Source organism: Rhineura floridana, chromosome 1, assembly GCF_030035675.1.
Source record: "Rhineura floridana isolate rRhiFlo1 chromosome 1, rRhiFlo1.hap2, whole genome shotgun sequence".
In the NCBI taxonomy this organism is placed as follows: domain Eukaryota; kingdom Metazoa; phylum Chordata; class Lepidosauria; order Squamata; family Rhineuridae; genus Rhineura; species Rhineura floridana.
In genome coordinates, this window is record NC_084480.1 from 35,809,404 (window position 1) to 35,836,402 (window position 26,999).

General features: G+C 42.1%; 1 protein-coding gene across 2 annotated transcripts in view; it reads left to right on the forward strand.

Annotated features, from left to right (window-relative positions):
* MTREX (Mtr4 exosome RNA helicase) overlaps positions 1–26,999 on the forward strand; it is a 76,955-nt gene that overhangs the window by 33,432 nt on the left and 16,524 nt on the right. For both annotated transcript variants that reach the window (XM_061617956.1, XM_061617967.1), the window contains exons 16-21: positions 4,295–4,445; positions 9,413–9,585; positions 10,991–11,059; positions 19,952–20,080; positions 23,277–23,387; positions 23,717–23,905. In XM_061617956.1, coding sequence (XP_061473940.1) covers positions 4,295–4,445; positions 9,413–9,585; positions 10,991–11,059; positions 19,952–20,080; positions 23,277–23,387; positions 23,717–23,905 — 822 coding nt within the window. The remainder of the gene's footprint in view (positions 1–4,294; positions 4,446–9,412; positions 9,586–10,990; positions 11,060–19,951; positions 20,081–23,276; positions 23,388–23,716; positions 23,906–26,999) is intronic.

The following is a 26,999-nucleotide window of genomic DNA, read 5'->3' on the forward strand; positions in this document are numbered from 1 at the left end:
CAATAGAGCGGCTGTTGGTTTGTTTTTTAATTTATTTTTTAAAACCTCCTGAGGTTTTTATTCTTACCTTCTTCTGTTTTCCTCCATGTCAAAAATTAAATACTGTCACTTGAGGATGAAGCTGCACAATTCAACCTTTGCATAGTTTTTTTTGTATTGTCTTAAGAGATTGTCCAGAAAACTCATATTTGTCTCTTGCCAGAATGCAGTTTACTTCTTAATGGGTCCTTTCTTTCCCTGTAATTAGATACATATAAAAATACTAAGCTGATATTATAAAAGGGTAGAATCTTTACTGAATAATACAAATGAAGTGGTTGCCTTTTCAAATATTGATTTAGAGTTCAAATGCAGTACTCTGTGTAAGAGGTCAGAAACATTCCTATTTTTAGTGAGACTTTAAAAAAACATACAAAATATATTTTGTGTGCTCTTGTATGATAAATCAGCAACAGTAGTAATGTTGCTTGTTACAGAGCATGTGTGGGGAACTTGTGTTCCTCCAGATGTTACTGAACTACAAATCCCATCATCCCTGGCTATTAGCCATGCTTGCTGGGGCTGTGGGAGTTGTAATTCAGGCTGAAACTGAACCCCGACAAGACCGAGGTACTACTCGTGGGGGACAGGAGAAGGTTGGGAACTGTTGACCTGAAGTTCAATGGGGTGAGTTTACCCCTGAAGGACCAGGTCCGCAGCTTCGGGGTTGTACTTGATTCCAAGCTGTCCATGGAAGCTCAGATTTCGGCAGTGAGCCGGGCAGCTTGGTGTCAACTACACCTCATACGTAGGCTGCAACCCTACCTTCCTGTTCATCAGCTCCCACTGGTAGTGCACGCTCTGGTCACCTCTCGATTAGATTACTGTAATGCGCTCTACGTGGGGTTACCCTTGAAAACGGTCCGGAAACTTCAACTTATACAAAATGCGGCAGCTCGACTACTTACAAACAGTCGTCACCGGGATCACATCACGCCAGTGTTGTTCGATCTACACTGGCTTCCAGTTGTTTTCCGGGCCCAATTCAAGGTGTTGGTATTAACCTTTAAATCCCTATACGGTCTCGGCCCAGTCTATCTAAAGGAGCGCCTACAATGCCACCAATTATGCCGCCTGACAAGATCGGCCACACAGGGCCTTCTCTCGGTCCCGCCAACCAAATTAGCTAGATTGGCGTGAACTAGAGAGAGGGCCTTTTCAGTGGCGGCCCCTACCCTCTGGAACTCCCTCCCACAAGATCTTCGGCACGCCTCTTCCCTGAATATGTTCTGCAAGGCCTTAAAGACCTGGCTTTTTCAACAGGCTTTTGGGACTTCTGGGGAAGCTTAATGTTCTTATGTTTGAAATGCCTCCTACCCTGTATTGTTATTATCTTAATTTATATTGTTATATTGTATTTTACTGTATTGTATTCTGTTGCATTTTATTATATGTACGTCGCCTAGAGTGGCCATTGGCCAGATAGGCGACACATAAATTAAATTTTATTATTATTATTATAACATTTGGAGAGCCAAAGGTTCCTTACACCTGCTATAGAGGATATTTTTACTTAGCATGGGGAGAATAAATGATCTTTTTGTTCATTGTGTGCATTTAATTTTAATTTATTCATTTAAGATTGGGGATTAGTTCATGCATAACACAAAACCATATGTGGTGCAACTAGAATGAGCCTTCTGCTTGTACACTTCCTCCTTCATTCACAAATCCTGGTTTGCAATGCTGGTTTGTCTGGCAAGCATAGTTTGCCAGTTTGGATATAAGAGCAAACATTGGCTTGTTGCTAACTAGCAAATAACTAAGGCTGCAATCCTTTACTAACTCACTTGGGAGTAAGCCCCACTGAACACAGGGGAAGAAATGAAGCATACGAACATAGAGCGAAACCATGTCCTATAGTGCCAAACCATGGTTTGGGGCCATATGTGAACCCATCTACCCATAAATAAACTAATACTGAACATCGCTTTTTAGAAACATCGCTTTTTAGAGTGAGACTTGCTGAAAGTGAAATGATCAGTTTGTGTTTTGGAATGGACTATAACAGAAAGAAACAGTTCCTAGCAGTAGAATGTACTTCCACATAAGTATGCTTAGGATTGCAGCCGTGGTGTCTAGATGAGACACCTGTAACTTATAATTCTGTAAAGTGATTTAGAAGACAAATCACACCTCATTGATTTGGAGGACACCTAACAAAGCTAATATGCATTAGGTTTAGAACAAAATAAAATGTTTTTCTGTGGCACAGTCGTTTGTGAAAGTCTCTGCCCACCTAAACTCTTGAATAGAACATGAATATTAGTTGAAGCTAAAAATATTAAAGAGCTATATATCAAATAGAAAGCTAAAGGCATTTATACTCATGCTTAGGATGTGCCCCAAGAGTTTAAATGGCTGGAACCTGGCAATAGACAGCCATTTCTGAAGCACTGGATTCCATCCACATTCTCATTGCCTCTTTGGTTTGCAAAGCTGGGTAAGAAGTTTAAATAGTGTCACTAATGCTGTCGCACACATGCATTCCTAGCACAGGGTGGAAGGGATTCTTCCATCCGCTCACTCTTTATCTAGCATCTCAGTAGTTTTTGCTTCTTGTTTTGTCCCTCTTCCTTTCCCCATTAATTGATTATCCGCAGTGGTGAAGTCAAATTATCCACATCTTTGGACCGGTAAAGTGGTGAGAAGGAAAGGACACACAGCCTCTTCCCTCTCCCCAGTCTGCTTGAGGGCAGCAGGCATTTGGGAGTTTCCCTTTAATAGAGCTGCGAGGAATCCACTGATCAAGAATGGGCAACAGTTGTGTGAAAATTTTGTTCACAAAAGTCCTATGCATGTTTCCACCCGGGAAAGTTATAGTTTATAAATAAAATCTCCATAGCAGGTACTCCACTGGATTGCTACAATATTCTGTCGTTTGTGTAATTGTCTCTTGTCTGCATCCATTTAACATAATTATATTTTAATAACATGGCAGTGGAGATAACTTAGCTGTGAACACTTGATTACACCCAATAAAGAACAAGCAGGTGACACCTCTTTAAAGCCTTATTAGAGAATTGTTGGAGGCCATTTATTCTAATCTCCACATTTCATATGTAGATATCCTAATTCAGACTGATTGCAACCACACCTCAATCTGAAGTGTTAGGCTATTTATGGTAGACAACATTATAGGATTATCGTAAACTACCATCTCTCAGCCTCTCCCTTACTTGTAATATGTTCATGGTAGAATACATCATAGAATTATAGTATGAGTTTTCTTTAGAAATGTCACATATGTGCAAACTAATAGTATTGAATTGAATGACAGCCTTATTTTTCATTTATTTAAGTAGTTACAACAATGCGGGGATGTCACTTTTCTATTTAAATGATATTCAGCACAGAATGCAAAAAAAGAATTGTGGCCAGTGGTGTTTTTGAAAAGCAGTTTTGCATGCCACAGCACAAATTGTTTTTGAAACTTTTTGGTTTTAAACGTTAAAACAGCATGGGAGGCTACCACTGAAGTTTCTTTGTGCTTGTGGAAACTAGTGGTGCGGTTCTTTGAATCTTGACCATGGCTTTAGAACTGTTTGGATCAGTGATTTTCAAACTGGGATCCAAGGCAACCCAGGATAATGCTAATAATGGCATACTGCAGGGGAACTTCAGTGGGAAACCTTTCAAGTAAATTTGTCTGCCATCACTGATGTGCAGGGAAATGTTTGGTGTTTGGCTGGTGGCCCATATTAACAGAATATACTCTACAACTCTGTCAGGGATTCTCTTGACACTTGAGAGGTTGTTCAGCAGATAAATTGATGTGGAGAAGGTTTCCTGAAGACATAAAGTCTGAAATCTTCTGGTGCGTGGCATAAGATGTTAAGATGAAAGCTGCTTTAGTCTAGGAGAACATATGTAAATCTTAACAGTTTGTATTAAATTGACATGATCTTGTAAATGTAGGAGGTGCACAACGGTTGTAGGTCCTAATCCAGTAACTTCGCCCTCGCATATGCATCTCTCCCATTATCGGCAGTGACAGGGAGACTGATGCCTACAGAGCTGGCAGTAGGGATTCACTAGGTTTGTGGGTCTCTCTCTTATGCTTATCTTGCAATATCATCCTGGAACATTTTGCCTCGTTCTTATTAGACGTTTTGTATGTGAACGAGTAGTATATTATAAATAATAAATGGGGGGTATGAAATGTCTGGCTTCCATTAGTAACCCCAGGATAAAACCTTTTAGAATCTAATATTCAATGCTGCCTATTCTTGCTAATCTTATTTCTCTGTTTTAGGGATCTGCTGACCCTCTAAACAGTGCTTTCCATTTGACATACAATATGGTGTTAAACTTGCTGCGTGTTGAAGAAATTAACCCAGAATACATGTTAGAAAAATCTTTTTACCAATTCCAACATTACAGAGCTATTCCAGGAGTCGTTGAAAGTAAGTTTTATGAAATACCTAATCTTTTTAGCAATTTGTCTACCATGATTTATATTTGGGTGCATTTTAATTGTCTGTTTGTTTTGTCTGTTGTGTGTATGAATGAGATTGTGTGGACGTGTTTGTGTATATTTATGTGTATTTTTATGCGTTGTTGTGTGAATGTGTTTGTTTGTATTTAAATATTTTTAAAATGTGCCTGGGAGAGCATGCTTTGTATTTAACGGGGGGGCTTCCGGGGGCCCCAATTAGCGTAGTGACGGGTAATGGGAGGTATGGCGTTAGGAGGAGAACATGCCAGGTAAGGGGAACTCGCCCCAGACAAGTTGTGTCTGTGCCTTGTTCCGGTTCTCCTCAAGACCACAGAACTGCTGGTGGTTCTATCAGCCAGCCCTTAGATCTCCAGGTGCTGCTTTTGAATGCCAGGTCGGTATATAATAAAACCTCCCTTGTCCATGATTTAATTGTGGATGAGGGTGCCGACCTGGCGTGTATAACCGAGAGCTGGGTGGGTGAGCAGGGAGGAGTTGCCCTCTCTCAGCTTTGCCCACCTGGGTATACGGTGCAGCACTATGGCAGATCTGAGGGCCGGGGAGGCGGGGTCGCTGTGGTCTATAGGAGTATTTTCTCTCTCACCAGGCATCCTGTCCAGATGACGACTGGTCTAGAGTGCCTCCACCTTGTACTGGGCCAAGGAGACAGACTGGGAATCTTGTTGGTGTACCGCCCACCTTGCTGCCCAACAGCTTCCCTAGCTGAGCTGACAGAGATAGTCTCGGAGGTGTTGTTGAGGTCCCCCAAACTTGTGGTGTTGGGGGATATCAATGTTCATGCCGAGACTGTCTTATCTGGGGCAGCTCAGGACTTCATGGCCTCCATGACAACCATGGGGCTCTCTCAATTTGTTACTGGCCCAACGCATGTGTCGGGTCACACTCTTGATTTGATCTTCGCCACTGGTCATGGAGATGGTGATCTGGAGGTGGGGTATTTTTCATCTACTCCATTGTCATGGACAGATCACCGCCTGCTGAGTTTTAGACTTACGACGACTCTTTCCCTCTGCAAGGGTGGGGGACCTATTAAGTTGGTTCGCTCCCGGAGGCTTATGGATCCTATGGGTTTTCAGAGGGTTCTGGGAGTTTTTCCAGCTGATAGTACTGGCGCTCCTGTCGAGGCCTTGGTCGAACTGTGGAATACAGAGATGGCCCGGGCTATCGACACGATCGCTCCCGCGCGCCCTCTTCGATGCAGAGCTCATACAGTTCCGTGGTATACCCCGGAGCTGAGACTGATGAAGCAAGAGAGAAGGAGGCTGGAGTGCAGATGGAGACGAACTCCAGACGGATGCAATTATGCTTTGGTAAGTGCCTCTACTAAGTCGTACATAAAAGCGGTAAGGGCGGCGAAGAAGTCCTACTTCGCTGCCTCTATCAAGACATCTCTCTGCCGCCCAGCAGAGCTTTTTAGGGTTGTACGAGGACTCTTACATTCTGGTCCTCAAGATACCATTGAAACATCTGAAGCTCGCTGTAACGACATTGCAGGGCACTTCCAAAATAAAATCGCATGCATCCGTAGGGACCTAGACTCTGATGTTACGACAGATGAATCCATTGAAGTGTCCAGAACACGGTCTTGTCTTTCATTATTGGATGAGTTTCAGTTGGTGCAGCTTGAGGAAGTGGACAAGGTGCTTGGAATGGTGCGGGCGACCACGTCTGCTCTAGATCCTTGTCCATCTTGGCTGGTCAAGGCTAGCAGGACTGGTACCACCGGCTGGGCCAAGGAAGTGATAAATGCCTCCTTGAGTGAGGGAGTAGTCCCTAGTAGCCTCAAGGAGGCAGTAGTGAGACCTCTTTTGAAGAAACCTTCCTTAGACCCAGATAACTTGAACAATTATAGACCGGTGGCAAATATCCCCTTTTTGGGCAAGGTTCTGGAGCAGGTGGTTGCCAATCAGCTCCAGGTGCTCTTGGATGAGACCGATTATCTGGATCCGTTTCAATCCGGTTTTAGGCCTGGTTTTGGCACTGAAACAGCCTTGGTTGCCCTGTACGATGACCTCTGTCGGGAGAGGGACAGAGGGAGTGTGACTCCGTTGATTCTCCTTGATCTCTCAGCGGCGTTTGATACCATCGACCATGGTATCCTTCTGGGGAGACTCGCGGAGTTGGGAGTTGGAGGCACTGCTTGGCAGTGGTTCCGCTCCTACTTGGCGGATCGTCACCAGAAGGTAGTACTTGGGGAACATTACTCGACACCTTGGACTCTCCATTGTGGAGTCCCTCAGGGGTCGATTTTGTCCCCCATGCTTTTTAACATCTACATGCAGCCTCTGGGTGCGGTCATCAGGAGTTTTGGAGTGCGTTGCCACCAGTACGCTGATGACACGCAGCTCTATTTCTCCTTTTCATCTTCTACAGGTGAGTCTGTGGATGTGCTGAATCATTGCCTGACCGCGATAATGGACTGGATGAGAGCTAATAAACTGAGACTCAATCCAGACAAGACTGAGACACTGTTGGTGAGTGCCTCCTCTGCCCAGATGGTGGATGTTCACCCTGTTCTAGATGGGGTCACACTCCCCTTGAAGGAACAGGTTCGTAGTCTGGGAGTTCTTTTCGATCCTTCCTTGTCTCTTGAGGCGCAAGTGGCCTCGGTGGCAAGGAATGCGTTCTACCACCTTCGGTTGGTAGCCCAGCTACGCCCCTATCTGGACAGGGATGACCTTGCCTCAGTTGTTCATGCTCTGGTAACTTCTAGGCTGGATTACTGTAATGCGCTCTACGTAGGGCTGCCCTTGAAGACAGTTCGGAAGCTTCAGCTAGTGCAAAACGCAGCAGCCAGACTGCTGACGAGGACCAGCCGGTCAGCACATATAACACCTGTTCTGGCCCGTTTACACTGGCTACCTATTTGTTTCCGAGCCAGATTCAAGGTGCTGGTTTTGACCTATAAAGCCTTACACGGCGTGGGACCGCAATATCTTGTGGAACGCCTCTCCCGCTATGAACCTACCCGGTCACTTCGCTCAGCATCTAAGGCCCTCCTCCGGGTACCAACCCATCGAGAAGCCCGGAGGACAGTTACTCGATCTAGGGCCTTTTCTGTAGTGGCCCCCGAACTGTGGAACAGCCTCCCCGAAGAAGTACGCCTGGCGCCTACGCTTCTGTCTTTTCGGCGCCAGGTTAAGACCTGGCTATGCTCCCAGGCATTTTAAGCGTTTATGTTATAATTTAATTTTTTTATTTTTTATTTTTTTCTTTAGTTGCTGCTTGTGTTTATTGTTTGTTGTCTGATTTTATTGTTGATATTTTATATTTTAACCTTTTTGTACACCGCCCAGAGAGCCACTCGCTATGGGCGGTCTATAAATGAAACAAATAAAAATAAATAAATAAATTCCTAGGGTTTACTTGCACAGTATTCTCCAGAGCCAGTTACCTAGTGCTAATGAATATGAATTTAGTTGACAAGAATCATTAACCACGATGGATGGGATCCCAAAACCTGTGGAGTGTACAGTGGATTTTTTCAAACTTCCTTTCTTTCAGCAGCTTCAGCGTTTTTCAAACTCTGAGCAGCTGAACTTCTTCCTTTGAGATCCCTCCTGCCAAATCATAAACTGCTTTTGAAAGTGACTTCACTTTCAAAAGGGATTTACCGTATTGCATTTTAGGGGTGGGCAGGAGAAAGTTGTTCAAAGAACATGAACCAAAAACCTCCTTGGGTATACAGAGCTCATTGCCTAGTTTGTAAGATCCCTGGCTGCTCAGCATAACTGAATGAATGCTTCAGATGTGGCTCTTTAACTAGCTTGCTGCTGACTCACAGCCCAATATGAATGGGGGCTGTATTAATGAAACATCATCCCAAGCAGCAATAAGTGGGGCACAACCATCCAGCTTTATCCTGCTTACAGTTTCAGAGACGAGTACAGATCACTCTAATGTAGAGCTTGGAAAAGTTACTTTTTTTGAACTACAACTCCCATCTGTCCAATCCAGTGGCCACGTTGGCTGGGGTTGATGGGAGTTGTAGTTCAAAAAAACTTTGCCAAGCTCTGCTGTAATGTAACGTTGCTTGGGAGCTGAAGCTCTTCAAGTGGTCCTTTTGATCTTGTGCAGGGCCTGGAAGCCTCATTGCCTCTTATGATTGGTGGTTATGAAGCTCTTAGGAAGAAGCAGAGCTGCTGCAAAAGTGCAGCTGTGCTATCTTTGCTGCAAGCAGGGCTGGGTGCTGCTTCTAGCAAAGAGAAATACATTGTCCTCTTGTCATGCTGCCAAAACCCTTAAGGTAGATCCTGTGAGCAGTGGCCTCATTACAGAAGCTCATAGCATTTGGATATGTTGAGCTTTCTGATCCCACCCTTTTCATGGAGAATAGATTTATGTATTTTTAAAGTTAGGGATAGCTGGAAAGAGAATTTCAGTTGAAATATTGCAGTTATTTGACAATCGCATAACAATCTTGGATTTATCACCAAGTGTATATTCTGCAAATTTCAGTTTTCTGACAACTGTACCTACACAGTGCATCAGTTTTCAAGCATTGCTCTGTTACAGATACACTTGGAAATCTAAATGATAAATTACTAGTATCGCTTAAGTGTACACTTCAACTGTAATATGTAAAGAGGTCTTTCACAAAATAATGCTTAACAGTAAGCCATAACCCTTTTGTGGATGGAGGCAACACTCAGAGGCAGCTTCATAGAGCTTAAAGGAGTCCTGTTGTGCCTTCCCCTGGCAGGCATGCTGGCACTGCACCAAGTTATTCCCTGTAACGCCCTGAGTGTCACTGCCAAGGGAAGGGACAGAGAGGGAAAACAAGGCCCTCTTATGTTCTGTGGCAATTCTTCTGCATGTGGGTAGTGTGTTTCTTTGGAGAGGAATTGTGCCCATGATTTGCTATGATATTCTGTGCTTTGTGTAACAGGTTGATTTTACAATGTTCATTTGCAGAGGTAAATAAGTTGGAACATCAGTACAATGAGATTGAAATTCCGAATGAGGAAAATGTGGTCATCTACTATAAAATCAGACAACAGCTGGCTAAACTGGGTAAAGAAATAGAAGAGTACATTCACAAGCCAAAGTACTGCTTGCCATTTTTACAGCCAGGCAGGCTGGTGAAAGTAAGTTGCTTTTGTCCCATCTTCTGTATATTTGAAAAGTGTATTCTGCTAAAATAGAGCACCAGTGTTTTAGTGTTCTGACATCTAGTTCAGGGGTTCCCACACGGTGGCCCGTGAGCTTCACTCAGGTGGCCCACAACATGTCTTTGGATTTGTAGTTTAAGACAAGAGATGGTATGTTACATATTCATACTGATATTTAATCATATCTTATTGCTTTTTTTATATCCTATATTGAATTTATTGTATTACAGTTTGAATTCTATGGAATTCAAATTGTAATACAATCTAATGCAAAAAATAAGCTATAAAAATATAATTAAAAACCATACAGCATCTAGCACATTACAGTTGCTTCAGTGGGTAAGAAAATCGTTAAGTGGTCTCCCCCTGAGCAATTTTCAGGCACTTCGCGTCTGCATGTGTGGGAAGTTTGGGAACTACTGATCTAGTTATTCTGTGTGGCATCTGTATTTATTTATGTTTTGTTTTGCTCTGGTTTCTAGCGTTTTCCCCTCTTGTTAATATAAATTGTATGTTTTGTTAGTATTTTTCTGAGAGTTTTGCTTCATGTGCGGTATTTGCTTTAGCTGTTTTGGGTTGTTTAACACGAAGTTATTTAGAAATAGTGTTTCTAAATCTTTGTCATTTTTTCTGTCTTGTTTTGTTTGTTTTTAAACAGAAACACACACACACACACAATTGCCCACCCACAACTCCACTGTATACACACTTTGGGTCAGATTGCTCCCCCTGTAACGTTAGGCATTGCACTACATAGCAGATTAATGTAATGCATCTAGAGCACTGAATGACCAGCATACTGCTTCTTGAGAGCTATTTACACACACAACTTTTAAATTTGTTTGTTGTTGTGTTGCTAGGTTGGCTCCACACTTGCCACTCCACAAACAGAGAGACTTCTTAGAGATTGGGATCCAGCAGAGGCTTATCAGCTGGAAGAGGGGAACAGTTTTCTCTGATTTCTGTTTTTAGCCTTCAGTACAATCTCCCTTGTTGCCTCAGAGGGTCCCCAACCCCCAGAAACACTTTTAAAGGGGGCATGGCTTCAGGGGGAAGGTGGAATCAGGGAAAATTGCTTCCTTGCTCCTTTCTTCTTTGCTCGTTATGTGGTTCATTTCTTGTAATGGAACTCTGCTCATTATAAGTCTGGATCCAACCCCTGCTATAAACATCTTAATAGATTTTGATAACGTTTATAGGCAAGAAGAAACTTCAGCAGTCCTTGAAGTGAACAATAGAATTACCAAATTGCTTTCCAAGTTCATTTCCAGGCTTGGTGATATTTTGCTACAGTCCAACTTGCAATTATTGTCAAGGTCAGAATGTTATATAAATATTGGTTCAGATGCAGCTTTATATTTATTCTATTTACTTTTTTTAGGTGAAAAATGAAGATGATGATTTTGGCTGGGGTGTAGTGGTAAACTTCTCCAAGAAATCCAATGTGAAGGTAAAACAATATCCAGCGGTCTTCTCTACCGGTTCATAAATATACTTGACCAAAACAAGTGATAATTTAAAACACTTTATTTCTGATTGAACTGCACACTTTTGTGGACAAGTGCACAAAAGTCCTGGTTTCTTAAGAGTCTTGTGTTCTAAGGAATGGTGCTCAATTAAACATGTTTATTGGGAAGTAAGTGCCAGTGAGTACTGTGCCTTGGTTTGAGATCTTGTTTTCCAGTTCCTCCTGGGCCTTGCATTTGTGATTGTTCCTCAGATGTATGATATCCAGTCAACTACCTCAGAGTGGTCATATTATGCATAGTTTTTAGAACTTCAGACATTCAGACAGTTCACGGATTGAAGTTGTATATATCTCTTACTTCCCTGAATTCATAGCGCTGACACATGGTTCTCACAGTCTGTGAACTCTGGAGCACATTGATTTGATTACAGGTGAAATCTGTATGACTGCTTCTTCTGTCAGTAATCATTATTTGTATGACGATTCATTGTTTTATTTATATAGCTTCTTTCATCATAATTTCCCAGGCAGAATGGATCTGCAGGAGTCATTTTCTGCTTCCAGAATTGGCTCCATAAGACTTCAGTTCATTTATCCTTTTATGAAGACACTAAAATGATCTTGGAAAATTGCATTTTGCTGTGGAATTTACAAACAGACTAGAGGAGTTGCATATTATATCTTGCATCATACCAAGACGTATTTTTGTGCCATATTTGAGATGTTGACGGGCTCAGATCTTTACTGTTCTACTTTACTGTCACCGTTTCAGAGTTGCTTATATAGCCAGCACTGATTTTTCACATTCTATCATATTAAATTGAAAGCATCCCCCATACCATACTACTGTTTCCCATAAGCTCATTTCAAAACAAAACCTTACAGGACTTATAGCCCTGAACTCAGAAACACTTCCTTAACAACCCTCTAAGTTTTCTTGGTGATACACAAAACAGTCAGGGAGAATCGAAAGTAGTAACTAGTGTAAAAAGAGGGGGAAAACCAGACCCCTTTTGGACTTTTTTCTGTCAGAGTTCTCATAATTTGTTGAAATCAATTAAAAATCAGCCATGTTCACAGAGTATCTATAATCCTATTACTGACCTTGCCCCATACTCTGACCTTCATCTTCTGCAGTTTAAAAGTTAAAAAAAGGCATGGCTGATTTTTAATTAATATAAGAAATTTAACATTGTAATCTATGATAGTGCAGGTGTGCTCAGTAAGAAGCAACTCTCAGTGTTCTAAAAGCTACACTTGCAGCTGTTTGGCTTGTCTAATCGCGGCCACACCCACGTCAGACATTTCTTCTACTTAAGCAGTCATGGCTTTCCCCAAAGAATCCTGGGAAGTGTAGTTTGTGAAGGGTGCTGAGAGTTGTTAAGAGACTCCTATTCCTCTGACAGAACTCCAGTGGCTAGAGTGGTTTAATAGCACCTCTTCTGGTGATTGTAGCTCTGTGAGAGGAAAAGGGAGTCTCCTAGCAACTCTCAGCACCCTTCACAACCTACATTTCCCAGGATTCTTTGAGGGAAGTCATGACAGTTTAAAGTGGAAGAAATGTTTGGTGTGGATGTGGCCGGGGACAGCTTTGGTTTAAATTTGGGTGGGAGACTACACGGGTGTGCTGTAGAATAAAAGATAGAGAAAGCCCCCAAAATAATGACACTGTTAACAGTGTTTTCCTTTTGGAAAGGAAAGGGGCTTTCTGTCTGTCCAGTGTCCACCTACCCAATCTCCTTCCTTCACTCCCCCTTCCCTTCTTCCCCTCCCCAGGTCAGTTTCACCTATAGTAAGCATAATTGCACAGGAGTAAATCCCACTGAATTCAATAAGCATGCAAAATTATCAAGCCTACCCTACCTTCTGCCTCTTTCCTGCCCCTCCCCTTCCTTCCCCCTTGCGTCCTTGCCCTTCCAATCCCCTCCCTCTTCTCTTCCTCCCTCATGGTCAGTTTCACCTATCCTACGCATGATTGCACAGGAGTAAATCCCACTGCACTCAAAAAGCATGCAAATGATCAAATGTGCCCTCCTCTCCCCCATGTTTGGCACGTTACCAAATTCTTCCAAGCAACACAGGAAGTGGATTGGACTGTGAAAGACCAACCCAAATTGTGTTTGCATTTTTACAAATTTGTAGGGCAATACAATATCTCAGAGAGGAGATCAGGTCTCCTGCTCCCCTGGTACATTCACTGTAGCTGTCCAATTTCCCTGCTTTTTGATAGAAATATCTGTTGGCTGTAGGTACATTCTTAAACTGCAAGGGTTTTTTCCTATTAAATGAATTGTTCAAAGATCATTTACACTTTTGGACAATATTAGAAGAACATAGGATAATTGAATAGAGGTTTTCCTGATTTATTGTGCTTTAAATATAAACAGCTTAATGTACTGATGTAACTACAGACTGTTGAGCGTGGCGTGAGGAGTGGAATCCTTGTATTGCCTTCTGCGTACAACTGCCAGCCCTTGGTACTGTCAAAGGCTCCTGATAATCTAGCTTTTTTCTGACTTTCAGACCTTGTTTAATTTGACTCTTGTGTTGTCTAGTTCTTAAAATTTAAATTTCTTCATCTGAAACTGTGTGTAGGAGGAAAGGAGAATATTGGGATGAGTATTGAGAAAATCAATTCACAGTAGAAGAATCTCTCTTTGGCTGGAACATTTCCAGTACTTTCTCTTCCACTTCTCTTCTCCAGGGCACACTCCCTAGTAAGTGAGTTCAGGATTGCAACCTTAATTTCCTTGTGTGCTTCTATCTGCCGTGAGGAGCACCAGGTACACCTTTCCCCTTAAATGGGGCTGGTCAAAAAATGGTAAATTGGATCTGTCTTGGAATTGCCCCTCTTCCTCCCTTCCCCCCCCCATTTGAAAGGTTAACCTTTTTACTGGGTAAAAGTTTCTTTTTGTAGATGAGACTTCATTTATGTTTCACTCGGATGGCCACGTTCAAGAATTTTGCCACTTGCTCAGTAATTGCCTTAAATGCTTCACCCTTTCCTAACTGACTTTTTAAAAGTCCTTCTTACTGTCCCTTCAAAGACTTGCCAGGTATTTATTGGCCCTAACACCTGGGACATGCACATACGAAATGGGAGCTTTCCCTTTTTTTAAAAAAAGTTGGTATTCAGTTCTCCATCTAGGGAGTTGTCATATTCTTAATTAGGACATTTATCGTGTGGTTGTCTAGAGCTGCCAGCGCTCAAGTAACATCCGGCGACGCTAGTTTGAAAACCTTTGCAGTAGCTTGAGACAAAGTAATTCTTGGAAGCATGGCTTGAATCCAAAGAATGATGAATAAAAAGAAAACTTTTATTAATGCTGGTCCATAAAGTCTTTTGAACAGTGGTGGTGTTAGCACTGGACTTCGCGGCCTACGTTGAGGTCTCTGAAGCCTGTGGGCTCCTAACTGTCAGCCAGAGACATCAGCAGATGATGGAAACAAGTCCAACATCAGTACCCAGCAGGGCACACCAGGGTGGACATGAATTGCCACATCACTTTTTCTTGTAACATTTAGAGGGGTTAGCTGCTCAGATGCGCAGCAAGTGCCAAATGTCCAGGCTGGTCCCTACAGGCCCTCTTGGATCTTTTAAGATCAGCAGAGGGGCCTTCGCTGTGCAGTTTTCGGCAAATGCTAAAGACGCACTTCTTCACCCTGGCCTTCGACACTTGAGATGTATGTTTTCAGAACCCACCCTATTCCTGTGAATATAATGTGTTTTAATTGTTTTTAGTATTGTATTTTAACCCATCCTGGGATCCACTGATAAAGGGAGAGCAGCAATAATAATAATAATAATAAATACTTTGTTGTGCAGCACACGAAACTGCCCAACCCATCCAAATATTTAAAAGAAAAACTAATCCCTTCCTGACTCCTACTGCCCCCTGGCAAGCTAGGGAGGAACAGAGAGACCAAAACAGTGGCATGGTTGGGAGAAGGCAGGGGAGCAACCAAGTCAGTGCTGGGGGCTCCTGGAGGCCTCTTGCTCATGTTCTCTCAAACATGGCAGCACTTGTGCTTGCACACATTCCAGTGCAGAACTTCTTACCAGGGTATGGTGTACCAAGAAGCATGCTAAATAAGAAAGATAGATACTGTGGTGGCCCCCGAACTGTGGAACAGTCTCCCTGATGAGGTGCGCCTGGCGCCGACGCTACTATCTTTTCGGCGCCAGGTGAAAACCTTTTTATACTCCCAGGCATTTTAAAGTGTATTTTAAACAGCATTTCCGTATTTTGCATGTTGTTTGGTTCGTTATTGTTTGTTTGTTTGTTTTTTATTATTTATTGTATTTATATATTGTGCTTGTTTTTATCTTTTTGTACACTGCCCAGAGAGCCTTCGGGCTTAGGGCGGTATATAAATTAAACTAACTAAATAAATAAAATAAATATTAGACCATCAAAAGGCCTTAAGAGAGAGCTTGTGCAAAGCATTGTGCAAGATTTTCTCTGGATTTGGGGCTCACTTTTTTCTTGCAACGCTCCTCCTCTAAGTCAGAAACAGCCATACCATGAGCAGAAGATTTTTTTTTTCTGCCAGCACACCTAAGGTCATGTAAATTTTGGAGTTCCTACCTAATATGCTGCCATCTGCCTAAGGAATCTTGTATTTCCCTGCTTTTTGTTGTTGCCAGGATTAAGCCAACTTTCTTTTCAGGTTTAGATGCTGTGTAAACTCTTACCTCATACATTGCTTTTTAACTGGAATACTTTGATTCCCCCATCCTGTCTACTCTCACTGACTGAGAGTTTTGGCCATTACTTAAGATACTGATGATACCCAGATAATTTGAATTCTTTATTTTTTAGAAGGCGATTCTTTTTTTGTAAGTTTTGAACATGGAGTGCAGAGGAGGTGGCTGAGGCACAAGGGCTTCCTAGGTTACTGTGACATAAAAGTGAACTTGCATGCTCTTCTTTTTGTCCACATGAAATGAAACGAAATGGACTGCACATTTTATACTATTAGCAGAAATTTAAAAGGCTCCCTTTTGGAGTTTTGTGCATCGCACACTTGGCTACCTGTTGTAGAATGCAGCTGGCGTTGATGACGTAATCCAGCATTGCTTGTTTTGTGTGCCCTTAGAATATTTTATGTGCATGTCAGCCTGTTCCAAGTTTGAGTAAACAGCACATGTTTTTAAATGCTGGTTTAAAGCCGCTTTTCAACATACGGATTGCATTTTCAAATGCAGTTCAGATGACACAAGTAAACAGAGGTCTTTAAACCTAAATTAAAACAGCTGCTGTATATATCTTTTGTACAGAGTAGGATGGTGGTATTCACAACTGTCTTTATGAATAAATGCTTTGATTATTGGGTAATCGAATAGTGGAACAAATCATGTGTTTCTGTTTACATCTGGGCACTGTAAAGCTATCTCTGATACAGTGTGAAATTTTTACAGTGTCTTTTAATAGTCCTCTTCAAGAGCTGTGCCCTGTTGAGCAAAGCCTCTCTTCTCAAAAGGAAGTAGACCACAAACATCTGAAAACATGCTGCATGCTGAGGTGTTTCTATCTTGGTGCTCTGATTTGGATCCTTTGCCAACAAGCTTTTGCTGTGTGTCTATTAAAAATAAAACATTTGTAAGATAGCCATTGGCAACTAAACTATGGTTTAGGTGGGCAGCAGTAACTGCAGATATCTTGATGGTGAATACCTGACCCTGTCGACAAAGTGAGATATCCTCCCTCTGAAATGGTTCACGTTGTGCTGGTTGGGACTCAGGAAAGGCAGAGTTTGTCCATCTCCCAAGTTCTCAGGCATATAACCAGGACTTGGGGAAGAGGGAGGTTGCAGAGTGAGAGGCCAAGTCTTCTCCTGAGTCCTCTGCACATGCCAGTGAAGTTGGGGGAGGCAAGAGTACGCAGCTACCACAAATAATGGCTGGGATCACTTAGGAGATGTGGCAAAGCTTCCATAAATCCTAATGACCCTTTCAGTGTGGCCTGCTGGCATGACCCTCTCGGTTCCTTCTCTGCCCTCCTCCACCTAAAAAAGCCACCCATTTGCATCAGGTGGTAGGGAAAGCACACAAAGCAGTTATCAATGTTTTAGTGGTTCCCCCTCTTCTTTTTTTTTTTAAGTCTTTTGCTACATTAAATCAAACAATTAGGGCTGCTAAGATAATCTGTTTCACCAGCTTTGGTCCTCCTGCACCCAAGATGGCAAGAACCAAATGTTTATGTGATAGTGGCTGGTGGTGAGAGGATAACAAGATAAAATGGTGTGGCTGAGGAGTCATAATGACATAACAGGTGCCAATGTTAAGCCCACGGGCTGGATAGGAGTGTAATAGCCGTCTTCTGCTGCTGTTCCCCAGTAACTGGTCTGCAGAGGTATGCCACCTTCTATTACCATCAGCAGCCTTATCCTCTGTGAAATTGTCTGATCCCCTTTTATAGCCATCTAATTTGGTGGCCATTACCAAATCTAGTAGTAGCAAATTCCATAGTTTAACTATCTGCTATGTGAAGAAATGCTTCCTTTTTGTCTCACACCATTCACCTTTGTTGGATGACCTTGGGTTGTAGTATTATGAGAGAGTAATCCACTTTCTCCACACCATGCATAATTTTATACACCTCTGTCGTGTCTCCTCTAACTTGTTTTATATAAAGCTAAAAAGCCCCAAATGTTGTAACCTTTCCTCGTAGGAGGGTTGCTGTATCCCCTTGATCATTTTGATTGCCCTTTTCTGAAGAAGCGCTATGGCCATTGTTTGCAGTCAGTTCAGTACCTCTTACGTTTTGCACCAGGGCCTGGGTGCCACTGAAGATTATATTCAGGGATACCACCTTTCTGGTCAGGTCCATGGCCAACTCTTCTAGGGCACAGTCTGCTAGGATAGCTAGAAATTTTACCTTTCTGTTGTGACTGGAACACACATGCACCCAGTCTATGTGGGGGTAATTGAAGTCACCTATTATGCGGAGCCTCAAAGCCCTGTGCTAAAGCCTCTGCTGCTGCGCTGCCACACCTCTCAGCTGATCGCGATCGTGCCTCCCAGCTGAATTGCGGTGGCACGATCGCGTCTATTTCCACCCCCATGCACTAAAGCCTCTGCTGCTGCGCCTCCCAGCTAATCGTGATCGCACCTCCCAGCTGATTTGTGGTGGCGCAATCACGTCTATTTCCACCCCCACGCGCTAAAGCCTCTGCTGCTGCACTGCTGCGCCTCCCAGCTGATTTGTGGTGGCGCGATCGTGTCTATTTCCACCCCCACACGCTAAAGCCTCTGCTGCTGCGCCTCCCAGCTAATCGTGATCGCACCTCCCAGCTGATTTGCGGTGGCACGATCGCGTCTATTTCCACCCCCACGCACTAAAGCCTCTGCTGCTGCGCCTCCCAGCTAATCGTGATCGCACCTCCCAGCTGATTTGCGGTGGCGCAATCGCGTCTATTTCCACCCCCACGCACTAAAGCCTCTGCTGCTGCGCCTCCCAGCTAATAGTGATCGCACCTCCCAGCTGATTTGCGGTGGCGCAATCGCGTCTATTTCCACCCCCACGCACTAAAGCCTCTGCTGCTGCGCCTCCCAGCTAATCGCGATCGCACCTCCCAGCTGATTTGTGGTGGCGCGATTGCGTCTATTTCCACCCCGACGTGCTAAAGCCTCTGCTGCTGCGCTGCCGCGCCTCTACCTAACCCTAACCCTGTAAGTGGTTTGCTAGCTGTGTTTCTGGAGAAATAAGGCATATGGAGCATGTACATTATAGCGGGGCGACGTTAAGTGAAGCAACGTTAAGCGGGGTATGCCTGTATTCCATTTCCTGTTTTGGACACCACCTTGATTTCATTCTCTGTCTCAAGATCACTGAGCATTTTTGTCAGAGGGACAATAGCCTGTTCCCAGAACTAAATTACTCTTGGCGCCCAGTATCATTATCCACAACAATTCTGTGGTGGAGTCTGCCCCGTGCCCTGTATTCTGCTCATGATTCAGTCCAGGGTTGCCTTCCCTCTGGTCAGCCTTCTTAGCATTGAATAGGGTTGTGTCCTTTACCAAAAGAATGGGGGAAGAGGGAGAGAGCACAAGCTTGTGATCTGGGTAGCTATGGTTCAAAAGAGATTAAGGATCACAAGGAGAAGTTAAGAATTCTTACCAACCTGTTATGTTTTGGACTGCAAAGCCATGGAACAGATAGGTGCTGCTGCTGCTGCTATTACAATTTATTAGTTGCTTGCTACCTGAAGCGATTTGCAACATAATTAAAAGCCAGAAATATTATATCATACATAAAACAAAAATAAAATAAAACAATAACCACCCCCCTACAGCCACAGAAACCTTTGGCAGGATGCTCATCCTGGCTGCCAAAGCAAAAAAAAAGTCCTCACCCACCCTCTATCAGATAAAAAAACATACACACAAACGCAGACACCCAGCCCAAGGTCAGATGTGCTATTCTGGAATTTTCCAGCCCTCCCCACCCAGGAGTCTCGAGCTCAAAGCCAGCTGCTACAGATCAGTGGGAGAGTGGGCCTTCCTCCAGGGATGGGCTGACGGCTGTCCTGTCCTCTCCTTTCAGAGAGGGCAGTAGCAAAATTCAGAGCAGTAGTGGGTGGCAAGAAGTTTGCTCTGCAGGTGTTCTGACATCTATTTGATCAAGATCCTATAGCCCACCTCATCATATGAGCTGATGTTGATTTATATAAATATTTTCAAGTTTACGTACGGAAAAGAAGTGGTAATAACTATATAGAGTTATATACTTTGGTATTAGTTAAGTTCTTACAATTCTTTGGCAAATGAAACATTCTGTGCAGGATGTCTCTTGCTTCTCACTTTTCTTTTATAAGTGTTTGGGAATGACTCCTTATTCATACTAACTGTATTTCTTCCTCCCACCACAGCCTAACTCTGGTGAACTGGACCCACTCTATGTTGCTGAAGTTCTCCTGCATTGTAGCAAAGAGAGCCTAAAAAATTCTGCAACTGAAGCTGCAAAACCAGCAAAACCTGATGAAAAAGGGGAAATGCAGGTGAGATTTTTCCCCACAAAAAAAGAGAAGAGAACAAATGTATGGCAATACAAACTATAACAATATGTTTTAATACTTGTGGCATAAGGGTAGATTTCCTAATTTTCATAAGGATATGGAGATATGGATAAGTATAATTGTGCATTCTTGTGAAGCTGGCCACTATTTTTCTAAGTGTGTGTTTTCCCCTGATAAATAGTTCATTGAGCTGATCTGTGAAAGAGTTAAGAGATTTGGTAAGTGCGTGAAAATGATTTGAAAGGCACATTCTGCAGACCTGTGGAAGATATTCCCCCTTCGTCTCTCCATGCACAAATAGTTGCCAGAAGCCAACAGCACATTTTCTTGGTGGAAAAATAGTCCCCTCTTGCATAGCCAGACCAGTTTCTCCTGTAATAAGGTGCATCCAACAGGATCAATTATAATTGAGGATGGAAGAAGCAGAGTGCTGAGAAACCTTTCGCTTCTTTTTTTCCTACAGTAAAAGTCATGAGGGATATAAAGAGCAGCATTCCTTGACCTTGCAGTGTATTGTCGAGTTGTGCTGTAGGAACAGGAAAGACCTGATGTAGACATGCAGTTCAACCAGCTGGAAGCATTAGGTCTGAGGACTGTGAGGATATTACTACCACAGTAAACTTTGCTGCATTGTTGCAGCTATGTAGGTACGGTAAGGATGAGGCAGGCAGCAGAGTAATAGGAACTCAGTCCCACTAATATTTATGTTGAGGTGGTCCCCTTCCTGATAGGGTCTCAGTCTCGACAAATCTTGAACTAGTTGTTAGTGACTCCAGAATTGGGTCATACCAGCAGCATTTAACTTTTTCATTTTAAATAGAGAAAAGGGTTCACTTTAAGAGTTAGCATGGAAGAAAAATGAACATACACTTATAACAAGTAGGTTCTGCGTCGCAGGTTGAGATTAAAAGTGGTCTGAAATGTTTGAGGACTTCCCACTCAAGAGTGGTTTTCTTCTTAGTGGAAGTGACTTTAATCTAAAAGGTAATGCAGTAGCCTATAAATTTTGAAAGTAAATTTAATGAACTTGCCCTGTACATTTTCATCATTTAGTGAAATCAACAATAAATGACTGTTTGCATTTGTGAAAGAGCTATTACAGAGAACACCACAAAGTTTCATATCACTTTGACCAAATTTCTTCACAGTGGAGGCACTTCACACAACTGCAAGTCTTGGATGGGTACTCAAGTGATGCATGTGCATATACAACCTACCTTCTAAAGAACTGCCCAATAACAGACAATAAAACAGCATAAACGTGTTGGCAGAGTTTTCTGATTGCAACTGCACTTTTTTCTTGCAGCAGTTAGTAACTAGGTTTGAGTTGATCATACAGTTGTGCAAACTAATGAATTGTTGTTTTGCTATTTCGTGTATGATTCTTTGCCTAGATAATGCTTTCAGCCAACAAGGAATGAAGGGCTTTTGTGTTTTCATTCTCTTAACATTTCTCATCATTCGGGGTTAACTTTCAAAGCTGTATTCATGATTGAATCTTAAAAATGGGAAATGACCTGTAACTTATAGTCTATTCCAATTTTGATTCAAGACTTAGAAATATTTAGTTAAGTGTTGGATAGCTAGATGGATTCTTTTATATCCATAGCTGGTCTTTCTTTTGTTTCTATGCTTCAACCATTCTTTCACTTTTTCTCTATTCTTAGGTAAGAACAGGATGCATAACAATGATTTAGAACTATTTGGCTAGAACAACTATAGCTAAAGTTAATTCCCCCCCCCCAAAAAAGATTATTCAAGCTTATAGCAAGCTTCATTGTTAAATCCCAGATCTGCCTCTCAGCATTCTGTTTACTTCGTCTTTGGATGGTCTCTGAGAGTCTGTTAAACCATTTGTTGGCTTGATAGGGAAAAAACTCTTTTTTTCATGCAGCCATTAAACATTAAAAGACATTTCCCCTTCATTTCAACATAGAGTTGATGATTTATTTTGTGTACTTCCAAAAACAAAAAAAATTATTTGCCATAATGAACCTATTCCAGTTGGCCCTAAGCTAGGCACACTCTGTCACTGAGCATTTTAATCACTCTAATCTTTTTAGCTTTTTAATCTTGTATACCAAACCTTTTATCTTCTTATATTTTGTTTAATTTGTATTTTGTTTTTTTCTTTATTTCATATATGTTTCTGATTTTATTATTACGATGTATGTATTTTATCCTATGCTGTTTACCGCCCTGAGAGCTACTTGCTATGGGCGGTATATAAATGCAACAAAATAAATAAAAATAAATAAATAAATTGGAACATGGGATAATGTTGGTAGTGGTTCCATTTGGGGAGACTGTTTCCTGTCAGGCAGAGTTGTAAATATGAAAACATTTTTTATCATTCATCATTTCTAAAATATCTTAAACTGATTTCATCATTATTAATTTTTGTAGATTTTCATCCCCACCTTCCAAAATATTCAGGTTGATGCTCATGCCATTATTGGATTTTATTTTCACAGTAACCCTTCAAGGTAGGTTAGGCCGAGAGGGAGTGACTCAGGTGCCACATTCGTAATAAGCCAGGCTATGTAGTTTGTTCTAACCATTATGTGTAAACTCATTCTGATTCTTCTGTGTATTGCAGTTTAATACTGCTGCTGTCCTTTTTAAAATTCCTAACAGAAATAGAACTCAAGGGTATAGTGTATAAAGGGTATAGTGTATAAAAGACACTTGTGAGATTTGGCCGTTGAAAGGTTTTAACTCACGACAAACCCTCTAGCCAGAAGTTAACATTAACTAAAACAGTAATTTGAATTAGTCCTCTGTCTGTGTGATGCAACCTGAATAACATTAATTTTGTATTTCTTTCTGAAACTTGGCAAGCCTGTTTTTTTTAGTAGAAAAGGAGATATTGTGAATTTGTCAGACTTAATTAGCTAGGGTTAAAATATTTTCAAAGACTTTCTTGGTTCAAGATTGAACTTTTTAGGAAAACTCCTTTTGAAGCCAATTGAATAGATGATGTAAGAAATTAATTTTTAAATAACTGGTGTAATTCTTAAGACCCTGAAATGGGGATTATTTCAATATGCATGTATTTCATGAGTGTTAATACATGTTTGAGTTTTCCAAGAAATGTAGCGCTATGCTCTGTGTACACCTAGTAATTTGAGATTAACAAGTGCGTTTCTATTTTACCCATCACCATATGTTCTATTAGGTGGTTCCTGTGTTGGTGCATCTTTTGTCAGCAATCAGCAGCGTTCGGCTTTATATACCAAAAGACCTGAGGCCTCTTGATAACAGGCAGAGCGTACTGAAGTCAATACAGGTACCATAACTTTGTTTTTGAGAACCGAAGAAATAATAATGCTTATTTGCTATGCACTTTCAGTTATCCAAAGCACTTCACATGTATTATCTAGTTGTTAATTTATTGTAAGGTATATCAGTATTGTTATTCCCATATTGCTGATGCCTAAGGTGAGATTCAAACTGGGTAGTTCATGACTCATAATCCACTCTCTTCGTCATCACATTATACCAACTCTCAAAGATCTGAAAACATCTTCTGTATGCAGTGATGCAACAGAGATCATGCTTTTAAAAAATATTTTTTTACAGATATTTACATTTGCTTTTATTTTTCTTACTTTTAAGGAAGTGCAGAAACGGTTCCTTGATGGCGTTCCTTTACTGGATCCTATTGATGACATGGGTATTAAAGATCCAGGTTTGAAAAAAGTAATCCAAAAAATAGAAGCCTTTGAGCATAGGATGTATTCTCATCCACTTCACAATGATTCTAATTTGGAAACTGTGTACAAGCTTTGTGAAAGAAAAGCACAGGTAAGGAAAAGCTTTATAAGTGTATTTTACTGTGAGGGACCATAACTAGGTACATGCTTTGCAATAAGAATATCCCAAGTTCAATCCTCAGCCGTTAAAAGGATCAGGTGATGAGAAACTGGTTTGCCAAGCTGCTGCCGGTTAGGAGATAATACTTGGCTAGATGAACAAAGAATCTGACCTGGTATAAGGCAGCTTATTATGTTCTGCAACTTAAAGCAATAGCAATGTCTAATTCTCCCCTGAGAAACACTTTTCATAGTTAAATTTTCACTACTTTGTTTCTCTGTTTTAAAATCTGATAGGGAAAAAGGTTGAGTTGAAGTGGGTAATTTTTTTGTATAGTAGCCAGCTAGAAAATTGTTTCAAATTATTTTTCACATGGAAAATAGAGGTTTGGTTAAGTGCCATTTTTCTAATTTCTTTACTTTGTAACTCTTCTTCATTTTGTGTTTTGTATATTGTAGGCTCTTGATTGCTAACTCTTCTTAAAGTGGAGAAAATAGCCAGGATGCCAAGGACTGTACAGCTAGTTTCATGTACAAGTTTAGGCTTGTTATTTCATACAGGGCCCCCAATGCTGCATGGTAAAATGCTTTTGAAATAGAAGGACCTCTCAAAAACATGTTTATTATTGCAGGGAGGAGTGCTGTTCAAAACTCCTTTTGAAAAAACCCTGGTGGGTGTGCACAACTCTTTCGCCCAACCCAGAGGATTCCTAGTCATAGAATGCAAAAACAGTAAAAATGGAACCGGCCTCCTACAGGCTAGTGGCAAATATAAATATACTTGATACTTTGTATCAGAATATAGTAAAACATGACAGGTTCCGGTCCCAGTTAACATTTCATTATTGCTACATTTAGGAGGTATTCCTACTTAAGAGACATGCGTTACGCACATGGTAACATCTGTGTGTGTGTGTGTGTGTGTGTGTATTAATACACACACACACACACACAATATTTTTGTAAGGCATCACACAGCATGACTGCAGCATCCCATGGAGGTGGGGGAGATGCATGTGTGAGGCAAGTAAGGATGGCAGACCAGCGAGCAAGCAGGGTGGGCATGAGGTGACTAAGCAAGCATGGTGAGGGGGACTGGGTGACCTATGTAGAGACAACCCAGTGTAGCTCCTTATCAAGCGTCTTGCAAGGCTGTTGCTGCCCCCTCCCCACCTCACCAGCAGCCTCAGCAAGTGGAAGGCAAGGAGGAGCGAAGTGGCAGGAAAGAAGGACGGTTGCTGAGGTGCTGCTCAAGCCACTCCTCACTGTTCTTGCGTCACTCACCTCAGCCGGCCACGTCCCCCCTCCTTGCAGGAGAAGTTCTAAAGGGAAGAAGAGGAGGAAGCTTAGCAACCCGTGGGGTGTGTGTGTGGCCTGTTTGGGAGTCCCTGTGTGTGAGTATGAGAGTGAGTGAGTCCTGGGGGTGTTTGGAAATCCCTGGTGTGTGTGTGTTTAGGAGTCTCATGTTTGTGTTTATGTTTGTGATTGGGAGTCCTGGGGGTGGTAGGTGGGAGTCCATGGGTGTTTGTGTGTGTATTGAGAGTCCATATATGTGTGTGTGTATATATATATATATTCACCTGTTGAATTGAATGGTTTAAGTCTGCTTTCCTAACCTTTGGGTCCTCAGATGTTTCTGGACTGCTGCTCCCATCAGCCCCAGCCCATGTGGCCAGTGGTCAGTAATTATGTGAACTGTAGTCCAGCAACATCTGGGGACCCAAAGGTTGGGAGAGGCTGGTTTAAGTAATGGTGGTTAAACAAATCCAAATATATGTTCCTAAATTCCACCAAAAGTTTCACCTTAAAACAGTGTGCCACATAAATAAGTGTGCAGGTAAATTTGTGATAGTTCCAGATAATCTGATTCAGGAGAATGGAATGTCTTTCTCCTTCAAAATACTTAAGAACATAAGAACATAAGAAGAGCCTGCTGGATCAGGCCAGTGGCCCATCTAGTCCAGCATCCTGTTCTCACAGTGGCCAACCAGGTGCCTGGGGGAAGCCCGCAAGCAGGACCCGAGTGCAAGGACACTCTCCCCTCCTGAGGCTTCTGGCAACTGGTTTTCAGAAGCATGCTGCCTCTGACTAGGGTGGCAGAGCACAGCCATCATGGCTAGTAGCCATTGATAGCCCTGTCCTCCATGAATTTGTCTAATCTTCTTTTAAAGCCATCCAAGCTGGTGGCCATTACTGCATCTTGTGGGAGCAAATTCCATAGTTTAACTATGCGCTGAGTAAAGAAGTACTTCCTTTTGTCTGTCCTGAATCTTCCAACATTCAGCTTCTTTGAATGTCCACGAGTTCTAGTATTATGAGAGAGGGAGAAGAACTTTTCTCTATCCACTTTCTCAATGCCATGCATAATTTTATACACTTCTATCATGTCTCCTCTGACCCGCCTTTTCTCTAAACTAAAAAGCCCCAAATGCTGCAACCTTTCCTCGTAAGGGAGTCGCTCCATCCCCTTGATCATTCTGGTTGCCCTCTTCTGAACCTTTTCCAACTCTATAATATCCTTTTTGAGATGAGGCGACCAGAACTGTACACAGTATTCCAAATGCAGCCGCACCATAGATTTATACAACGGCATTATGATATCGGCTGTTTTATTTTCAATACCTTTCCTAATTATTGCTAGCATGGAATTTGCCTTTTTCACAGCTGCCGCACACTGGGTCGACATTTTCATCGTGCTGTCCACTACAACCCCGAGGTCTCTCTCCTGGTCGGTCGCCGCCAGTTCCGACCCCATGAGCGTATATGTGAAATTAAGATTTTTTGCTCCAATATGCATAATTTTACACTTGTTTATATTGAATTGCATTTGCCATTTTTCCGCCCATTCACTCAGTTTGGAGAGGTCTTTTTGGAGCTCTTCGCAATCCCTTTTTGTTTTAACAACCCTGAACAATTTAGTGTCATCAGCAAACTTGGCCACTTCACTGCTCACTCCTAATTCTAGGTCATTAATGAACAAGTTGAAAAGTACAGGTCCCGATACCGATCCTTGAGGGACTCCACTTTCTACAGCCCTCCATTGGGAGAACTGTCCGTTTATTCCTACTCTCTGCTTTCTGCTTCTT